Source organism: Impatiens glandulifera, chromosome 5, assembly GCF_907164915.1.
Source record: "Impatiens glandulifera chromosome 5, dImpGla2.1, whole genome shotgun sequence".
NCBI lineage: Eukaryota > Viridiplantae > Streptophyta > Magnoliopsida > Ericales > Balsaminaceae > Impatiens > Impatiens glandulifera.
The window spans coordinates 38,413,993-38,436,628 of NC_061866.1; the positions used below are offsets into that span (position 1 = coordinate 38,413,993).

The 22,636-nt window shown below is 25.5% G+C and overlaps 2 protein-coding genes across 2 annotated transcripts; one reads left to right on the forward strand and one right to left on the reverse strand.

Moving 5' to 3' along the window:
* Nucleotides 1-3,126: 3,126 nt before the first annotated feature.
* Nucleotides 3,127-3,793, reverse strand: LOC124939308 (eukaryotic translation initiation factor 3 subunit G-like; the record flags this gene model as incomplete). The annotated part of the gene is given in 3 exon segments (XM_047479793.1): nucleotides 3,127-3,493; nucleotides 3,496-3,592; nucleotides 3,594-3,793. Coding segments are annotated over 3 exon segments (501 nt in total), but the record flags the coding sequence as incomplete, so codon positions are not given.
* Nucleotide 3,794: 1 nt separating this feature from the next.
* LOC124937852 lies at nucleotides 3,795-5,352 on the forward strand. The gene is made up of 4 exons (XM_047478181.1): nucleotides 3,795-4,285; nucleotides 4,503-4,712; nucleotides 4,796-4,916; nucleotides 5,135-5,352. Exons 1-4 carry the CDS (start codon nucleotides 3,927-3,929, stop codon nucleotides 5,204-5,206), a joined length of 762 nt encoding a protein of 253 aa, XP_047334137.1. The 5' UTR covers nucleotides 3,795-3,926; the 3' UTR covers nucleotides 5,207-5,352.
* Nucleotides 5,353-22,636: the final 17,284 nt, after the last annotated feature.

Here is a 22,636-nt window from a genome sequence, read left to right on the forward strand (position 1 = left end):
AAAAATAAATCTATAAACGAAAATTTTATAATAAATATGAGATTATATAACTTCACACAATATTAAAAAAATAAAACAAAGTAAAAAAACAACATATACACACAATATTAAATTTTCAAACTTATATATTTTATATAAATAATGTCTAACCATTATGTAATAAAATTTAAATGATTATTAAATTTTTATAATTTGTGTGTATTATTATAAATAAAAAATGAAACTTAAATGTGTCATTTTTTTATATAAGAAAATTTAATAAATTTAATAAATGTGAAAAAAGTGAAAATATATGTTTATTGTATTTGATTAAGTTTTTTTTTTAAGTATTGAATATTATAGCCACCATTAATATATTATGATTCATTTGTTTTATAAAAGAATGATTTTAAAAATTTTATATCTTAATTTTTTTTTATATATTTATCTATTTACATCACAGGTACTTCTTATAGTTAAATAAAATATGAATAATATAATTTATATTAATACATATAAGTCTTTAGAGTTATTTGATGACAATAAATTTATAACTCAGTTATATTTAGGTGTCCTTAAGTCTACTAGTAGAATATCCTACGTTGTAGGTACGAGAAAATTAAAATGAATTTTTAATATTCATACAAATTAGAATGATAAAAGACATTACGTTTTTTATTAATGAATTATTATTTAAAAAAAATAAATTAACTTGTAAATCTAAATTGAATATATAATGTGAAAAATTAAAAATATATTATGATTTAATAAGAATATATAGTTTTTTTCGGACAAAAATAAAATAAGCATATACATTCATCTCTCCAACCTACTAATTGAATTGACATAATTATAATATTGAATAATGTTGTTTTTCTTTAACTTTATATTTATGTAGAGCCTTGAGGGTTATTATTTTTTTTTTGAAGATATCAATTATAAATGTAAAAATATAAAAATAATTTTAATGTAAACTTTTTGAATAACATTTTAAATGTTACAATTTAAGTAAAAAGTGCATCAATTGTATCATTTAGTTCAAAAAAAAAGTAAGGTATATTTTCTATGGGCTCACCATACCATATAAAATGAAAATTGAACTTATAAAAAAAAATAATAACACCCGAGTAATTTAGTTTTATTTGATGTTAAACCTTACCTTAAACGTTATTAAATATTTAAAAAACACGTTAATATCTAGTCATTTTAAAATTTTATTAACAAATAATCATATATTTTTAATGTATTCTTTTGTTAACATCTAATCATTTTCAATTTTTAAAAAGTAACTTAAAATTTTCAATATAATAATAATAGAAGAAATACCAGAGAACTTATACTATATAAAAGTTAATATTTCTAATTTGTCTAATTCAATCCTATTGAAGAAAAAAAAAAAATTTAGTTGAAAAAGATTACTCACCCTGAGCTATGTTGGAATTCTAAAATACCATATAAAAGAATTGAAAAGAAAATATTATACAATTATTAATCAAAAATAAATTTCTAACTTTAATTGTGTAATTTAAGTCCAAACAGATAACATAGAAAAAATAATACATAGCTAAAAGATTTATCTTTTAGACATGTTAACTATATATATATATATATATTCCATCATAAAGCTAAAGAAATGTCAATAACCAACACAAAAAAATGATTAACATACTAATCGAGTGTCCATTGACATCTCGTTCAGAATGTTGTTTATTAATTCCGATACAATCGTTAAAAATATCAAATTAATGAAAATTGGCCCTACAAAGCACACAAAGATGTCATATAAATAATAAAGAAACATGTAAAAATATTAGAAGAAATAGGATTACTTAATCTCAACTTTGTTAGTAAAATATAAGTGATTGTATGAGAAAGGAGTATATATATAAAAGTTATAAATGAGAATGGTAAAAAATAAAAATTTATTATTAAAAAAGTTATAACCCTTTCATATTTTTATCATAATAAATAGGAAAAAGATGTTTAAAGATTAAAATTTTATAATGTAATTTACTATATTTTATATTCTTTTATTAATCCATTATAACTTTTTGTCCATAAGAAAAAAATTAATAATTTAAATGAGTAATTTTGTATTGTACAATTTGAATTTAGCAACAAAAGTTTGAGAGGCAGTTTTATCCAAAATCTGACCATATTAACAAACAAAAGACAAAGTGTTCTTACCAACTTCAAGAGATGGAGAGATTCTGATTTTGACCGGTCCACAAACTCATCAATCCGTCTTCCAATAAATGGTTGGAGACTAATTTTCAAATTTGTTGTCACCTTATTATTTCTTTCATCTTGCAGTTCATATATATATATATATATATATATATATATATATATATATATATATATATAATACATCCATTGAGTTCTTACTAAATACATTTTCTTTTTACCTCATCTGGTACTTAAAATGTATATAACTATTCATCATTTACTTTTTCAAAATACCATTCAGTAATTAAAATTCGGTATTCAATGCTTTATTTCAATTTATGAAACCAAAAAGGTGCATAGAAGAGAAAATTACCAGCTTAGCAGTCTTCTTCCAGAAATAGGGTGTAGACTTCATGGAAAAATAGGTTTTCTGTAATGCCTTAAAATTCAGTATTCAATGTTTCATTTCAATTTATCAAACAAAAAAGGTGTAAAGAATAGAAAATTACCTGCTTAGCACCCTTCTTCCAGAAATGTGGTGTAGACTTAATGACAAAATAAGCTCTCTACAATGCCTGCTCCTAGTCGGTCCACAACTCAATCACCCCCACGACTTTCCTTCACTTCATTCCTTTTCCCTTTTCTGAGAGACAGTTTTATCCAAAATCTGATCATCATATTCAAAAACAAAAGACAAAGTGTTCTTACCAACTTCAAGAGAAAATTACATACTTAGCAGTCTTCTTCCAGAAATGGGGTGTAGACTTCAAGGCAAAATAAGTTTTCTGTAATGCCTTAAAATTCAATATCCAATGTTTCATTTCAATTTATCAAAAAAAAAGGTGCAAAGAAGAGAAAATTACCAGCTTAGCAACCTTCTTCTAGAAATGTGGTGTAGGCTTAATGGCAAAATAAGCTCTCTACAATGCCTGCTCCTAGTCATCGGTCCACAACTCAATCACCCATGACTTTCCTTCATTTCATTCATTTTCCTTTTAACCCCAATAGTGGTTTAGGTTTAGGGTTTAACATCCTCACGATCTTTGTAGAGGTGGTTCCACGTACAATCGAGTCGTCCACTACCCTCTTTCCTTCCAAAACCGTTCTAACCGGGGATAACTTAAGTTTAACGCCGAAATCTCTAATTCTTTTGAGAATGCTCGATGAAAGTTTGACCTATAAGATTGTCATAGCCATACCCATTGAGCTTAGCTATTGCCCTCTCACCATCTTCCCTGTTGGAAAAATTAACCAAACCAAAACCTCTTCTCATGCCAGTCTTTTGATCAATGGCAACATAGACACGGATAACAGATCCAAAGGTCCTGAAGAGTTCGTGAAGATCAGAGGCTCGTGAGTGTCTTCTGATAAATTAGTCACACAGACAGAGTTCTCATCATTCCTTCTCCTCATATTAGATCCGGCTGCAGGCCTTTCAGCACCTGCCCTTGGTGGCAGTTCCAGAAGCAGCAGTTGTGTCTTGACCAGCAGCAACAGTTGATTTATCAACGAAGCCATCAGTTGGCATTGCCAAATCCTTGTATGGGCATCTTGATGTCCAGTGATCACCTTTCTTTCCACAAGTCCTGCACACCATCAGAACTGCTCCTCCTTTTCCAAGTTGAGCTAGGGAATCACCACCCTGCTCATTGTTAAAGGATTTTCTCAAAGGATCTAATAAACAACCTCTAGCTAGAGACTATGTTATTCTTCTGTTTAGAAAAAATATTCTTGTCAGCTATGACCAAGTAAAGGAGGCAGGCCCTTTAGGGAAATTTATGAAAGAAGCGTTGATTGATTTGGCTATTGAGAGACCTTCCTTGCAAGACTGGAAATTTAAAGAGGCTCCAGATGTGTCATTTATTAAAAGTCACTCTAATATTGTGAAGGAGCAGGATCAACATTGGGAGCGTATAGAAAAAACAATTATTTCTAGTGTTTTCCAAAAGAAGGGCGAGCTTGGTCTGAAGGGTTCTGCAAAGGCTGCGCCTGATAAACCTGGAGCAGTCAATAATCCCACCAAAAACATGCCAAATAATCCAGCTGGAGCAGCCTCCAAGGCTACAATGTCAAATGAGACACGAGAAGCGCTTCCAAAAGCTCTCAATAAACTTTTTCAGACACACAAACATTGCAGGTATGATTTAGGAATTCCGATAGTCATTTTTTGTTTTGTTTTTTATCTTAAGCTTATGTTAAACTTTGGGTTTGGTTTATTTGGGATTTTTTCAATTAATCCCAAACACCACATAACTCCAATCATTTACATCATTCTAATCCCAAATGCAAAAAAAAAAGAATAACTTCAAATGAAAGGAATTTGACATTTGAAGGGTTTATTTTGTCCTGGGCAGCTTTCAACAGATTTGCCAACGTCTGCGTGAAATGGCAGTTTCAGAATCTACTCGTCCAAAAGGGATGGCTAAGGAAGCAATAGCTGCAGCAAATGGTGTTGACGCCCCTCGATCTGAACTTGTGGAAATGATTGGGCAAGTTGCTATAGATATTCATGGTGTTTATGTTCCAAAGACATCATATGATCACCCTGAGTATGATTCTTTCAGGTTAGTTGAAATTTCTCTTATTATGACACTATTGATCTAGTGATTATGGAACAAGTTAATTTATTACTCGTTGCTTTCTACAGGAATGTTGTCATTGGTCTTCTTATTGTTGAAGGAGCAAATGCAAAGCTTAGGAAAGCAACCATTATGGAAGCTGCAAAAATGCAACTTGGCAGAGATGTTACTCCCAATGAATACCAAATGGTCAGATAAGAATCTTATTATCATCATATTTTGCCCAACTTTAACTTTGTATATATTTTTTTAAATAACCAATTTAATAATGTCAAAAAATCATGAAAATCACAATTTTGCCAAACAAAATTCATCACAGATGTATAATATTCTATAAATTTGCCAATATTAAGTGTGATTTTTGTTGTTGTCATCACCATTCCCACTCTTTGTTCAATTTACTCCAGGTCATGAATGATTTATGCACATCTAGTGGACCAATATGGGTTTTGAAGAACAGTAGCGGAAGTTCCAAATAGCAAGTCCCAAGTCTAAATCCATGGATAGTTTTATCTAGGTTAGATTTTACAATTAATGGAGAATATATCGAGATTCTGGTTTTCTACTTGTACAAAACTTTGGCTGCTTTAGTTTAGGATTTCTGAAGAATTGGTCACTTCTTTTAGTAGTAGCTTTCGTTGTGTAAGAAGTTTGTGGGGTTGTCAATGTCATGAAATACCACATATATAATTGATCTCTTATTTTTGCTGTTAATACCTTTTACATTAAAAATGGAATGAAATGTCGGCTATATCGATTGCGTTTAATACTATTTCACTCTACTTATTAAGTGTTTTTGTTAAAATGTCCATTTAGATGATGATCTTAATGCACGTTTGATCTTCTTCGACTTCGATTGGCTTTACTAGCCAGGGTTAATTTAATAAACAACTACAAAATCTAAATTATATATAATCTTTTATACAAGCATCGCCATAATATATAAAATGAATATTTTTATTCACGATACTTAGTTCTCTATAATATATAAAATGTGTTTTTTATTCAGCATAATATCACAATAACAATACCCCTAAATTCAAGCGCATATAAGTCATCCTAAATTCAAGCGCATATAAGTCACTATTATTGATGATGTCGAATATAAGAGTCATTATTATTGATGATGTCCTCTAATCGACATGATGTCCTCTAATCGACTATGACTGTCGTAGTCAGGTAAGTCCTCGGGCAACAAGGCAATTTATTTAATAAAATATAAATATTTAATTAAATTTATGATTCTTTAAACATAAAAGCTTATAATTTAGTGGTTTAAGATACAAACTTAATATTTTTATTTAGTTATATTTACAAATTTTATAAAAAATAATAATTTTTTTAATAAAAAACTAAACCTAAAACAACAACAAAAAATATTATTATTTTTCTACCGGTAACTGGGTAGACTAAAACTCGGGGCCAACTCTGGTTGCAGTGATACAAGTGTCCGTAGTCACGGGAAGCTTGGGGACGATGATGTCCAATTCCAATGGCGTGGAGATGATGTGCATGAGGATACCCTAGCCGAGGGGCTTGGACATGGCTAAACAATTCCCTTTTCCAATAAACTTTCGCAAATACATTTTTCCAACACTTAATTTTTTTTCAGATTTTCTTAAGGAAGGGTCAAAAGCGAAAGTTTTCTAATAAACTTTCGCAAATAGAAAACTTTCGCAAATAACCCTTCCAGGGTCAAAATCGAAAGTTTCTGAAAAACTTACGCAAATAACCCTTCCCAGGGTCAAAAGCAAAAGTTTTCTAATAAACTTTCACAAATACCCCTCTCAACACTTAGAAAATTTTCAGATTTTTTTAAGGAAGAGTCAAAAACGAAAGTTTTTTAATAAAGGAAAACAAATACATATAGAAAAACATTCATAAACGACATTAATAAATCAAAACATAATTATAATTTTAAAACAAAAACAAAAGTCAACTAGTACCCAATTATCCCAAACATGTTATCCGTCGAACGAAAAAGATTACACATAATTATTCAAACACTTAAATCTACTTGGTAGATGGGGGCAGGAGGGGGTGGTTGATTATGCCTCATGAAGAAATCAACTTGTTGTTCCAGATTCTCCAGTTTTTGCTTCATTTGAATCTTCTCCGCTTTTAGTTCAGTAACCAATTGAGCTCTTTCCGTGTCCCTCAATCGGATTTGCTCCAATTCCAACGCTATTTGTCTCGCCTCTTCCTCCGCGACCGACCTTAAGTCAGAACTTGATACTCTTGCTCTTGTTGCTGCTATCAAGTTCTGGAATGGCAGGGACAGTTTCTCTGGTGTTTTCCGAATATGCTTCCTTTCACTCATTCTGAATGCTTTTCATTAATAAATTTATGAATCTACTAATCAAACCAAATAACCATAATTCAAATCTAATATAACTTAAATCAAACACAATAACCGAAATCCAAAATATATCAAAAAAATTATAACATAATCCAAACATATATCAAACAAAATCATACGTACATATACTTTAAAATTTAACAAAATCGATCATACATATATTTAACAAACAAAATCAAATTTAAACTAACCTTAATCTAGCAAACCTAAAACTAACCAATAACAAATCTAAATCTAACATAACCAAATAAATAAAATCTAACGTTGAATTGGCGACGGCGAGACAGTGAAGAGAAGGAGAAGAGAGGAAGAAGAGAAGAATAAGAAGAAGTGGAAGCGGCGGCGCGGGAGGAAGAGAGAGAGAGGGAAAATAGAAAGGCGAAAACAAGAAAAGAAGGGTATGGTTTAGTATTAATAAAGGTCATTACCGAAAGTTTTCATATTACTTTCGGTTTTGAACCTGAGTCAAAACCGAAGGTTTATAAGAAAACCTTAGGAATTAATCGTTCACAACACTTATAATTATTTTTAAAAATGTTATAATGAGTCAAAACCGAAGGTTTATTTGAAAACCTTCGTAATTAATCATTTTCAAACTTAGAATTATTTTTCATTTTTTTTGGGATGAGTCAAAACCAAAAGTTTATTGGAAAACCTTTGTAATTAACAATTTTAGGAAAGGTAAACCAGAGGATTCTTTAAATAACCTTCACAATGACCACATTTATTCTGTTTTTTTTAAGGCAAAACCGAAAGTTCTTTGTAAAACTTTTGATAAAAATTTGTAAAACTGAAAGTTTTACACGACTCTCGGAATCAAATTTTAATAACGAAAGATTTGTTCCTCTCGGGATCATTTTCAAAAATTTTATACAACCTTCGATAATATTTGTCGTCAAAGGTCAATTTTTTACTAGTGTATTTAACCAAGCGCAGAACTTGCCGTCTAACGGACCCGAACTCAGAACTTAGAGTTAGTATTCAGCTCTTATTAAAAAACATTCTAGAAAAAAAATTAATATTTTTAAATCATTAATATTGTTTAATAAGAATAATTGTAATCAAATAAATTTCATCAATTAAAATGTCATAGCTGTATTTGGATTAAAAGAACTTTTTGTTTGATCATTATAATTAGAATTTCTTTATTTTCCTGTTTTTTCTTAATTTTATGATGAATATATTTTTATGAAAAATAATCTTTTACTCAAAATTTTTTATAAAGTTTAACTCTATAAAATATAGAATTTATTTTAAATTATAAGAGTTTAATTTACAAAAATATTAATTATATATTATTATTATTTTTATATATAATTAAGTATTTTATAATTTAGAATTTTAAAATTTATATATTTAACTATAAAATTAATTAAATAATAATAATAATAAATAAATAACACTTTAAAATAAATTTAACTTATTTAAATAAATAAATTAAAAGAAAATAAAAAAATTATATATAAAATATGTTTAGAATGATAGAGAAATTAAAAAAATTAGTTATATATATATTATATATATATATATATATATATATATATATATATATATATATATATAATAACGCTTAAGTTTAAAAAGTTTTAAATTAATGGGTCCTCGCACTTCTACGCAATTCACTTTATGAGACAAAATAAATCGGGTTAAGAAATCCGTTAACATGCATGCGAATCATATAAACGAATTATGAAATAATTGGAAGAGTTACCAACTAAAAGATTATTTTAAAGAAGATGAGTTTTTTTAATTAAATTATTAGTCTATATGTTTATTAAATTGATTTTTTTATTTTAATTAATATATATATATATATATATATATATATATATATATATATATATATATTATCTTCTCTCCATTTTTATTATATACACTATTATTTTAATTCTTTTTTTATTTAATATAATTTTATATTAGATTTTAAAAATAATTTTACCTCAATATTTAATTAAAATTTGAAATAATTTAATAAAAAAATAATACCTTTTCTAATTAATTTATTTTATTTTATTCATTATATATTTGATCTATTATTCCATTATTTTAATTTAATTTTATTAATTTAATATAGTTATATGTATTAGATTTTAAAAATATTTTTACTTTATTCTTTAATTCAAAAATTCAAATAATTTATTAAAAAAAATATTTTTATTACCTTATTTTTATATTTATTATTTATATAATTAATTAAGTTTCTTTTATTCATTATATATTTTATTTATTATTTAATAACAATGATTAAATATTTATGTATACATAAAATTTTAAATTAAATTCAACAATCACAAATGATTTAGTGGTTAAAGTGTTCATATTTCATATTTGAGACCAGAGTTCGAGTCTAAATTGATACGAATTTATAAATATTAAAATGAAAATGATGGTGCATGTGGAGTGTGAAATGCAAATTTGAGGGATGAGAGAATGATTGTTCGTATTAAGAGGACACGTTAATGTCCGTGTGAATTTGTGGTCGATGGAAAAGGCCTACGTAAATGCGTGTGTGAATCCAAAAATAATTGTTAGATAACATATGTAAGTCCCTATGTAAATGTGTGTGTGAAGGTCAAAAATAAGGGTAAGATCTATACAAATTACTTAAAAGAATGTTTAAAATAAGGTAACAAATTAGTAAGTCTAAGTTTATTTTGGTGGAATATTAGTTGTTTTTAAATTAAAATTTCAAATATATTTTATTTAGTGTTAGTTATGACTTACAAGATCAGTAATATGAGTGGTCAATTAGGAAATGCCAAAAGTAAAGTTAAGATCGGTACAAAGTGTTCGAAGTAAAGCCTAATGAGAGATCAATTAAACAATGCTTAAAGTGAGGTCAAAATATTAGTAAGTTATAAATTTATTTTTGGTAGAATATTAGTTGTTTTTAAATTACAAATTTAAACTATATTTTTATTTAATCATTATCAATATTATCTTTGAAAGATAAAATATAATAATATGTTTGAGTTATAATTTGAGGAATTGAGGAATTATAGTTCGAATTGAGAGTGAGTGTTAGTCACGAGATTAATAATACGAGAGATCAATTTTTGAAGACCAAAAATAAGAATAAGATCGGTATAAAATGCTCAAAGTAAAGTTTAATGAGAGATAATTAGATATTGTTTAAATTTTAATGCGAGGTCACAAATAAGTCAAAATGTTTTTTATGAAATATTAATTTTTTAAATTAAAATTTTAATTATATTTTTGTTTAACTATATTATATTATTATTATTGTCTTACATAATGATAAAGATATTTTATAATAAAAAATTATTAATTAACTAACATCTTAAATAATCTGGATATTAGTAATGAGCAATGTAAAATGTCATTACAAAATATTTGAAGTGAAATAACGGATAATATAAGGTTAATTGATAAATATTTGAAGTAATGTCAAAACATTAATAAATCTTAAATTTATTTTGGATGGTAAATAATGATTAATATCATTTTCTAAAATAGAATGAATTTTAGTTTTTTTACTAATTCTTTCTAAATAAAAAATTTAATTAATTATTTATTTAATCATTATTAATATTATTTTTTTCATAAGATGATAATATATTTATAATAAAATTTAATAGGTAAAATAATATTTTAAATGACTAAAATTTAGTAATGAGATAGAGTAAAAGGTCATTATAAAATGTTCTAAAGTGAGGTAATAAAATTAATAATGAAGTCCTAAAGTGAAGAATGTTTGAAGTAAGGTCATAAAATTAATAGATAAAATTAATATGTTGAAATTTAATTTGAGTGATAAAAAATGATAATTAGTTTTTAAATACAAATGAATAATAATTTTTTTAAATAGAAATTTAACTATTTTTATTTAATCATTATTATTATTTAGTTTTTATTAGATTATAAGATATTTTACAATAAAAATCTAATAAGTAAAATAATATTTTAAAGGAGCCAAAGATTAATAATAAACGAGGATAAAAATTCACTATAAAATGATTTAAAAAATCGAAATCCGAGATTGATGGTTGTTATCATACAATTACAAGGAGTAAGTCTAAATTAATTTTTAGTTAAAAAAAATAAATATTAATTTGAAAATAATATTAGTTTTTTTTTTAAAATTACAAATTAATTATCTTTTTATTAAAATATTATTTCTTTTATTTTTTCATATTAAATATTTTATAATAAAATTATAAGTAACATTGCATTTTAAAGAATACTAATACTAATTTAATTATATATATATATATATAATTAATACACAAAAGATAATAAACTAATATATATAATATTCAAATAATAAAACGCATATTTATTTTTTTACTTATTTAAAAAAATTATATATATAATATAATATAATATATATATATATAGTTTTGTAATAATAATTTTATGGTGTTCACGTAAAAAAGATGGTTCAATATTATTTTTTAACAGACATTTCACATATATTTTAATTAATATTTTTATTTTAATGGATAATAAATTGTTTTCGAAATTTTTAAGAGGTTATAATAAAAACTGAAACAATTATGTACAAGAGATAAAAGACATAAACATATACTCCGTTCAAAAATTATTTTCGCCAATTTAAGATAATATGATTATTCACGTTAAAAAAAATAGAAAAATAAAATTAAATCAATAGAAAAAAAACTAAATTTTTGAATAAAAATGACCATATTTACAAGATTTTATATCAGTTGTCTCCATCTAAAAAAATCTATACAAGAGAATTTATAACAAAAGTGAGATTAGACAACTTCACACAATATTAAAAAAATAAAACAAGTAAAAAAACAACATACACAAGATTAAAATTTCTCAAATTATATATTTTATATAAATATTGTCTAACAATTATTATATTATGAAATTCATGTTAAACACAATAAAATTTATAGAATAAAATTTAAATAATTATTATTTTTTTATAAATTATTTGTAAAGTTGTAAATAAAAAAAACTTAAATGTATCATTTTTTTATATAACAAAATTTAGTTAAAGTGAAAATTTATTTTTATTGTATTTGATTAAGTTTTTTAAAACTATTGAATATATATAGCCATCATCAAAATATATTACAATTATTTTTTTAGAATTCTTTTATTTTGTTATTTTATGTTTAATTATTTCTCTTATATATTTGTCCGTTTATATACATAAATCATTCTAGTTAAATAAGAATTACTTATAAAAGTGAGACTAATAGACTATAAATATCTTAATAAGTACATTACAAAAGTAGTTTGTGGTGACTCAGTAATTTATTCGGGTATATTTATAGTTAATTTTTCAAAAAAATTGAGTTACGACTTATTAGAAATAAAAGATTTTATTTAAAGTAAACTAATATTTTTGAAATCTACTTTAAAAAAAATTATTGTTGAAATCTACCTGCTAAGTTTTCATCTAGTAGTGGTAGTTTGACTTTTCAAAGGAACTCCAACAAATGCAAGGGGCGACTAGCTTGGTATGAATAGGGTGGGTCAGTACAATATACTTTATATCTTACCGAAAATTTTAGTATATAAAAATTCATACATTTACCTTACATTGATTTCGGTATATCTTAATTTTGGTACGATAATATTATACCTTTGATATCTAAAAAATATATTAACTTAAATAAAAAACAATTTAATATAGTTACTACTTAAACATTACACAAAACTAAAAAATAAAGATATATATCATAAAATAAAATATTAATTTTAAAATTCAACATTTAGAAAAACTAACAAATATTAAAAATTAAAACTACTTAAAAAAATTAGAGTTAACCAGAATAAATATAAGTATAGTCTTAAAGTTAGACTAAAGTGGAGGCAAGAAAATGTAATTCAGGTCTTTAATCGTATTTACATCTGCAAATTTGTTTTATAAATTGATAATACAATTAGGGTTCGATAATAATAATAATAAATATTAGTTAATTTAGACTTAATTAATAAAACAAATCACACTTTTTATTTTTTTCAATTTTCTTAAACAATTCAAGTTCATCAGAAGAATGTATTTACATAAATTGAATTATTCTCTTTTTAGTCAATCATTTGTGTACACCAACGTTTACACTCTTTTAGGATTCAAATTGCTCCTAAAATGATTCACTATCCTTTTACCCAAGTTGAAAGTAGACTCACTAATAACTTTTAAGGATGAGATTGCATAAATATCCTTGACAATAATTGAAAAGAATTGATACCAAGTTTCAGTTCCTTTCCACCACTCTAAGAGATTGAAAATTTGGTTGGATTTTTTTAATCCTATTGATAATGTAGAGATGTTATATATTGAATAATATTTCAGTATAAATATATTTTGATATGATTTTCAAAAATTATATTATTATAAATAAATTAAACAAATTTATTTATTTGGTTAAAAGTATTATATATGAGCTAATGGTGTAAATGAGCCGAGTCGCTTGTGAGTTGCTCGTGAGTTGCTCGGTCAAAGTTTGATTCGAGTTCGGTCAAAATCAAATTCGAGCTTAGGTAAGACTCGTTTGATGACTCGTCGAGCTTTTTCGAGCCTAATCATATATTATTTTTAATTTATTTTTTAAATCAAAATTTGATACATATATATACACATAATACTATCTATGAGTTTATAGATTATGGAACTCCCAAAATATACTTATAAATAAAAAATATATGTTATATAACACTTATAAGATAAATTTGATATAATTATAATTATAACAACATAATTTTTGAAAATCAAATCAAAATATAATTGTGCTGTAATATAATTTATTATACGCAATCTCAATATATTATATTTTATAAGATATAACATATTTTATTTTATCAAGATATATCAAAATATATTTATAAATTAATATATATATATTATAAAATACTTATAAATTATAAAAAAAATATATAAATTTGATATTAATTTAATTATAGAAATATAATTTTTAAAAATTAAATCAAAATATATACTTAAAATATATTTAATACTTATACTGTAATATTATTTAATATATGCAATCTTACTATATTATATTTTATAAGATATAAAATTATTTTTATTTCATTGTAAAATATTTTATTTTTGAAAATAAACATAATAGAGTCTAATATGTTTTCAAGTCATTTCAAATAAAATACACGACTTTATTTTCTCAAACTTGCTTGAAAATTAATAACTTCTTTAGGTATTCTACATGTATTCTTATGTGAACCAATACGTCCATTCTTAAGTGAACCAAGTCGTGGTTGAGTAAGAGTTACGAAGAGTAAAACAAAAAAAATACACAGAGGGTTGTACGATTTGATGAATGGATTCTCGACTTCCATTATATATATATTTTTTAATATAAAAAATTAATATATAAATATATTAAAGTTTGAGCCTTTCGAGCCGAATTCAAGCCTATAGTTATATGATCGAGACGAGTTCAAGCTTAGCTCGGCCGAGCCAATAACAATGAGTCGAACCGAACTCGAGCCAGGGAAGTTGAGCTCGGCTCGGCTCGTTTACACCCCTAGTTATGACTTATTAATTTATTATAAATACAAATTTTTATTTAAAGAAAACTAATATTTCTTGAAATCTACTTTAAAAAAACAAATATTGTTGAAATCTATACTCTCTTACTCTATTATCTCTTGTATTTATAAGATGAATCCTCCTTATCTCTCTCACACTCTATCAATATAAGTTTTAGTAGATCCCTTTGAACATATTTGTTTCTCTTTTTATCAATGGCGAAGTTGGAGATTAAGTGTGGCATCCTAACCTGATATTAATGATGGTTATTGTCTACTGAATAAGGGTGGTAATGTCGACTGAAATACATACCACTAGAGACACTAAGAATGTCCCAATCAAGAGGGCGATAGCAGGAGAGGCGCATGTCACAAGGAGGGCGGGATCCATGCCACAAAACCAAAGAAAGGGAATTAACTCAATTCCAGAGCCTTATAAGGTTCTCTTCATGGTTCTTCAATTCTTCTCTAAATAAAGACCCAAAAGAGTCTTATTTCATCTTTGATATGGAAAACAATAATGTCTGGACCTCATAAGAAAATAAAGTTAATAAATTATACAAATCAATTCAATGATTGTTGTCTTTTAAAATGTAAACGTGTGCTGTGTATGTATATTTTATTTTTAAAAACACTAGCTAGAACCATTAAATTTAATCTATAATTTGATAAGATCACAAATTTACCTTAAACCCCAACAAAAAAAAAAAACAGTTAAGTACATTTTAAAACCTGCATTTATCATAAGTTATGACTTATTTAAAAGTTAGATGAAAAAAAAATGATAGTGATTTAAAATGTATTAAGTAAATATTTTGACAGGAGAAAATTAAGTGAATGATTTGAAATGACTTTTTTACCAAATATTTTAGAAATCGGCATGGATTGAATGGAGGTCGTGTATGGTTTATAGGTTATATATTATCTACTTTATTTATAAATTACATAATATATATATATAAAATGATGCTATAAATAAGTAAAAGAAACTAAAATATATGAAGAACGATATCACTAAATAAGTGGTTAATTAATTCGATACATGTGTTTAGCGTATTTCTTTAAAACAGTTTCATCGTCTCCCATTTGTGATTGAGTTTATGGCAAATGACTATCTCATAGGGTACAACGAATATAGTAGTGATTCTGCACTGGAATCACTAAGCATCGAACTTGATCAACGTACATGAACTATCACCGAGTTTGAAAGGAAAATATCTTGCGAAGAACATTCACAATATAAGAAATTGACTTTTGAGATTCTAGAGTGTGGAATGATAAGAGGATGAAGTGAGCTTTAAATTAGAGACGAGAGATTTTATATTTTTGAAAAGTTAAACCATTAAATAAAATTATCAATTGATTCAACGGTTTACATTACTTGCTTCTTCATTTACCTTAACGTCTCCTCTTCATTAGGGAATAACCGTTTCCAAAAATAATTAAAGCATTTACAATTTAATACTAAGGTTTTACAATTGATAATAATATCTAACTAGGTAAGTTATACTAGAAATTAATAATATTTTTTTTAATGATCATCAAAGAATTTTCAAATTATATTTTTGAATCAATTTCACCAATTTAATTTACGTTGAATTTCATATAAATTTGATTTGCTTTTATTATAACACATTATAATTCTATTCATAATAAAATTTATAAATTAATTTAAAAATTCCAAAATTATAAAAAACGGATAAAATACATCTTTCAGTGTTCCCTGATTCTTAGATTTAGCTTACTGTTTGAAATAAAAATGCAATTCTTAGATTATATAGAGCTATGTTTAGTAGTACTTTTAAAATAGTTGTACTTTGATTTGTTTTTGTATATTATAAATTAATTTTTATTAAATAAGAGAATTAAAAATTATGTTTAGAAGTTTGGTATTTTTTATATAATATTGTGTTAATAAGTTAATGGTCGATATTAATTAGTATGTTGTTAGACTTTATATTGGAACGATAGGAGAATTTTTATGATTTTTTATTTTTTATTTTAAGGTATCATGTACATTTGGTAGCTTTTATACACTTCGGTATATTTGATACGCGGCATTAATTATATAGGTACAAGGTGTGACGAGGTATAAATTGTAATGAGATATTAGAAGGTATAAATTATATAGATTATTTGTGTTTGATTGAGAGTAAAATTATATAGATTTATTATTTTGTGTATTGTTGGTGGTGTAAAAAAATAGTAAGAAATGTAAAAAATTATTTTATTCTTATATTTATATAATTTTTAATTATTATTTATCTTATATGTAGTTTGTATTATTATTTATATTAAAGTTAATAAAAGAAACTAATATCTAATTATCATATAAATGTATTTCAAAATAAAAATACTATTAACGAATATTAAAAATAAAAGTTTTTAGATACAAATATTATTTTATATATAATTTCTTATAATTTAATTTATATTTTTATATAAATAAAATATATTTATAGATTAATTAATATTTAATATTATTTTAAAATTATGTATTATTATAAATATTTGTATAATTGAAAAAGATTAATTGTTTGTATAAAATAAAATATTAATAATAATAAATTTATAAAAATAAATAATATTTGAAATTAAATAGTATAATTATAAATTAATTCAAAAATACAATTATATATAGATATAAGTTGTTATAAATTATAATATCATAATTAATTAATTATAAATATAATTTATTCATAATTGAATAAAACTTTTATTCAATAAATTAATTGTATATATGATTATTATTTTTAATTAACATTATTAGTTTTTTAAAATAAATTTTATATTTAATTAAATATACAATTGTCACACTTAAATTTTTATAATATAATGGTTTGTATACAAAGATAAAAAAAATATATATAAAATTTAAAAATCAAAATAAAAATAAAAATAATAATTAAGTATTTATTATTATTATTAAATTATAAAATTAAACCCCATTTAAATATAAATAAATATTTAGTTATAATTTATTATTATATTATTATATTTTAAAATATAATAAAGAAATTATAATTTTATAAAATTAAAGAGGAAAAGAGGAATCTTAAATTTTATAAAAGTTTATATATTTTTGTAACTTGTTAAATAGGTACTATATTATACTCCTTTCAAGGTATAAATTCTTTCAAGGTATAAATTGTATAAATTGGTATAAATTTATACATAAATATGACTGTAAATATAAATTCTAACTAACCAAACAAATGTTATAATTTACTATGGTGGCATCGATTAAATAGTATTAGTTATATAAGTATTAATTGTAAGGTATAAATTGTAAATGAGTATAATTGTAAGAGGTATAAGTTTATCTATGTTATTTGTATTTTGTTGAAAGTATAAAAGGGTTATAAATTGTATAGATTTTATAATTGCGTGTTTGGTTAATAGTATAAAAAGTTGTATAAAATGTAAAACATTTTTACTCTTTTATATTAATATAAATTTAATTTAATTATTAAATTAATTTTTTTTTTATTTCTCTCCATTCATGTGTTTTTTTAATTTTTGCTGGCAATTTGTAAACCCATTGTATGTTATGTTATAAAATTTTGTTAATAAATGTATATCTTTGTTTATGTTAAATATTAAAATTTTATTTTTCATATGTAGTTCTTTTATTATTTTATTTATTCGTTTATAAAAAAAAATTAGATTCTTTAGATCTCTTTTAAGAATCAAATTTCATACTATTATATTAAATCACGACTTTAGTAATAAGTATTATTTTTTTTTATCTTATTTAAGAATATATCTAGTTGATAAAAAAAATAATTGACAAATAATCCAGCTAGAGCCGCCCTCCAAGACTACAATGTCAAATGAGACACGAGAAGCGCTTCCCAAAAGCTCTCAATAAACTTTTTTCAGACACACAAACATTGCAGGTATGATTTAGGAATTCCGATAGTCATTTTTTGTTTTGTTTTTTATCTTAAGCTTGTGTTAAACTTTGGGTTTGGTTATTTGGGATTTTTTCAATAATCCCAAACACCACATAACTCCAATCATTTACATCATTCTAATCCCAAATGCAAAAGAAAAGAATAACTTCAAATGAAAGGAATTGACATTTGAAGGGTTTATTTTGTCCTGGGCAGCTTTCAACAGATTTGCCAACGTCTGCGTGAAATGGCAGTTTCAGAATCTACTCGTCCAAAGGGATGGCTAAGGAAGCATTAGCTGCAGCAAATGGTGTTGACGCCCTCGATCTGAACTTGTGGAAATGATTGGGCAAGTTGCTATCACTACAACAAAATATATCTATGGTGACCCATAATTACCACTGCTTAATAAGGGTCGGTAAAAGTATTAAAGAAAAATGGTTTTGCCAACCTTTATAATTATTTATTTATTTTATTTTATTTTTTTCGCGGGTTATATGTTCGGACAGGGTAAGATCTCGCGGGTCATTTTTAAGATGAGGGGTGATAGGGTTTCTCACTAATTTCATATCCACTTCTCTCTCTAAGTCTAGATCCCTCTAATCTCTCTTCTCTCTTTTTCTACACTCTTTCTTTCTTTGAATCTCTTCTAATCCATTCTTCTACCGCAAACCCTCCCAAAACCATCTACATTCGAATCCATGTATCTACTCGATTGCTGACGGATCAATTATCAAGCAACGATCAGAGCATTCGTTCCAAGGAAAGCATTTGTTCTCCAGCTGTGTATTCGTTCTTAATAGCTCACAATCTATGCTGAGAAACCTTAAATTTATTTCTTCACTCACCGATCTTCAAAAAGGTATAACTTCAGGATCTTTGTGTTTATTTTCCGTTTTCAAATGTCATCCTTCTAGATCCACATCCGGAGGAGAAAAGATCTTTCCAAATGATTTCGTTATCAGAAAATTTATATTATTAAGTTTTGTTGTGCTTAGAAAATTTCTATTATAAAGTTACGCAATTTGTTTTGTTTCCTACTGTGAAGAACATCCACTTAGGGTGCATTGTTAGAATCTCAATACGTTTATTTCTCCTACTTAGATATTCTTTCTTTTCATTTCTTAAATTGCAGGTCTTCACTCCAATAGCACCACTAAGCCATCAGGTATGTTGGTTACTGTGTTTTTCGTTTTGTTTTTGAAGTGTATGTTAGTAAGATCTAGTTGGTTAAAATGGATTTGTAGTTGAAGAAGGGAGATATCATTGTGTGTTTGACATGATTGCATTCTTTATAGGCTGGATATTTCTACAATGTCTATGATTGTGTATTGTAAGATTCAGTAAATTACTTGGCTCATATCAATAGAAAGAAACTTATGTACAACCCAACCAGCCTAGTTACAGATTTCTTTTTGGTCAGGAAGATTATGCTCTCTTTTTTTCTACAGACCAAAGGGCTTTTGGATATATCTATGTGAATGGAATGGAACGGGAAACCTTGAACAGGTATGTGACCCCAATTCGAGCTTTGAGTATGTCTAGTATGGATGCACTTCATTACAAATATACTATTATAGGACGGAGATATATTTCAGAATAAGGAAGAGACAACTCTGGTTGTGTATGAAAACAAACTAATGCTTCCATTTTTGTACTTCTTCTAGTAATTAGTAGTGTTGATGTGTTGGTATGTGCCAGTTTTAACAGGGCGTCTACAAAGATTGAAGTGCTGAAGAAAATGAAAGCTTTAGAAAGCTTTATAGAACAAGATATTCCTCCTGCACATTAATCAACAAGTTTCGAAAATGTACCCACTTCAGATCTCTGTGTTTATTTTTCCATTTTAAAACGTCATCCCTTGTAGATCCACATCCGGGTGTGAGAAAAGATGTTTTCAAATGAATTCGTATTCTTCAAATTTCCAGAAAAATTCTATTATAAGAAAAAAACTTCTTGAAAAGTAAGATATATGGGACCAAACTATCCACCTAGTATTTATATGTGGAGTCAAATTATAATTCATTAATATTTTTATTCTACAACAATTGTGAGTTTTAGTAAGTACATCGAACAAAGTGGACACAGTAGAGAAAAGTAGGCTTTAGATTTTGTTATTCAGAATTATTAGACTAGGCTTTAGATTTCTTTCTTTAATCTTTAGACTAGGCTTTTTTTCTTGAAGAAGGCTATCAAACCTCTCATTATGAGCTCTCGCTTCAATCAAAGTGCTTTCAGGAGCGAGAATTGTTAAGTGTTGTAATATTTTAGGTTGCCTAAGGTTGATTGTTTCTGATTAACAAACAAAATGAAGAAGAAGAATACTCGCTTTCGTTCCGTTGTCATTACTGTACTTTTCATTTTGAATATGTGACCGAGCAAGAAAAAATAAACATAGTGTATTGTTCTTGGACTGTGAATTGAAGATCCAAACCTTGTTATTGTGCATTACTTCAAGGATCTCTTTGCTGCTGGATATTTGAAACGAGGTGCTATTCTTCTTCGCCAATCTATTATTTATTTGCTCTGTTTTTCATGTGTTCCGTTCAGGACAAATGCAATTTACTGGTAATGGATGGAATTGATTTATTATTATTATCTTCCATGTCTTTGTTCTATGGTTAGATAATAATAAGGCTGATGAGATTAATGATATAAAACAAGGAATTGAAGAAGATGTTGTTAACTAAGAAAAGATGCAAGCACAATAAATAAATTGTAATCTTTGTTGGCTGACAAAGGGAGCCTTCGAGACATCTTCCACTTGTGCAGAAATGAATCTACTTAAGGTATTTTTCTACCACTTATTTTCTTTTCTTATTTGAAATAATTGTGCTTGTATCTATGTTGAAGGTGGTATTTTGCCTATATAAATGATGATTTACTGTGTTCCCCTTTCTTGAATATAGGTTTAGACTATGAGCCCATGGAATTGGAATTATTAGACATAATTCATAGGATTGTTGAATATTAGCAAATTATAATGGGCCTTGAAGAAAAAAAAAGGGCTTAATACATAAGGATGGAATGGACATTCCCTAATTTGGTCCGGCACTACAGTTGTAGTATTTCTATGCCAGTTTTCTGAAACATAAAAGAAAACCCTCAAAATTAGAAAGGCTACTATATATTCTCATGACAGTGTTAATTCTTATGAAAATTCTGCATTTTTAATCTCTGCTTATTGACATACTTCCTCTCATAATTTCGTTCCGCAAAAAATGCTGGTTTTTCTCGTTTGTTAGTAGATTTCGTGTTCAATCCTATATAGATAATTTAAAATCTGTATTACAATTATAAAATATAAGTATGTCTAAAGTTTTCTTACTTGTTCATTTTTTTTTATGTCATATATGGAAATATGTGCATTATGATTGAATATTTCGGTAATGAAATTGAATTTTATTTTTCTTATAAGGAATTGAGTGTGACATGGCATGTGGATTTATACTCGGAATTTTTCAAGATTGGAGTGTATAAAAGGTATTCATAAATCCAATGTTTTTTTACCATTTCATATATTTGTAGGAGTAAATTTAAATTTAATTTTTTTTTTTATTTATATCTACCATACGCAAGATAACTATTTTATTTTGACTAAATATGTTAAGAAATTCTATCACAAATCCACTTATATTGTGGTTGAAAATTAAAACATGGATTCATCCAAATAAGTATGCAGATTTATTAAAGTCTTCGGTTTTTACAGATCAAATTAATTGCTGGTCATATAATTTTTTTGGAATAAATAAGCATTGAAGAAGGTTTGAGTAGTTGGTATCTGAATAATGTAGAGGTGAGATTATTTTTATTATTTTTTTCTAGATCTTGGTGATGGAACATTTGGTAATGTCTGGTGAGTATCTAGTAAAATTAGTGTAAAATTCTAGTGTTGAAACATAAATATATTTTAACTAGATATTTTTTATTATTATTCAGATGGTGTATGTTTGTGTAGGTTGATATCAATAAAAGAAGAAAAAATATTACTCCTAAGAAGAATGTCTTAATTTGAGGGAAGTTAAGGTATGTAATTCATCGATTTTGTTCATACTTCTAATTTATATTGATGTTTGAATCTAATATTCTCTTAAATTTGTAGTCACTAAACAAATGAAACATCCGAATATCGTAAAACTTGCGGAAGTCATTAGGAGGTAAAC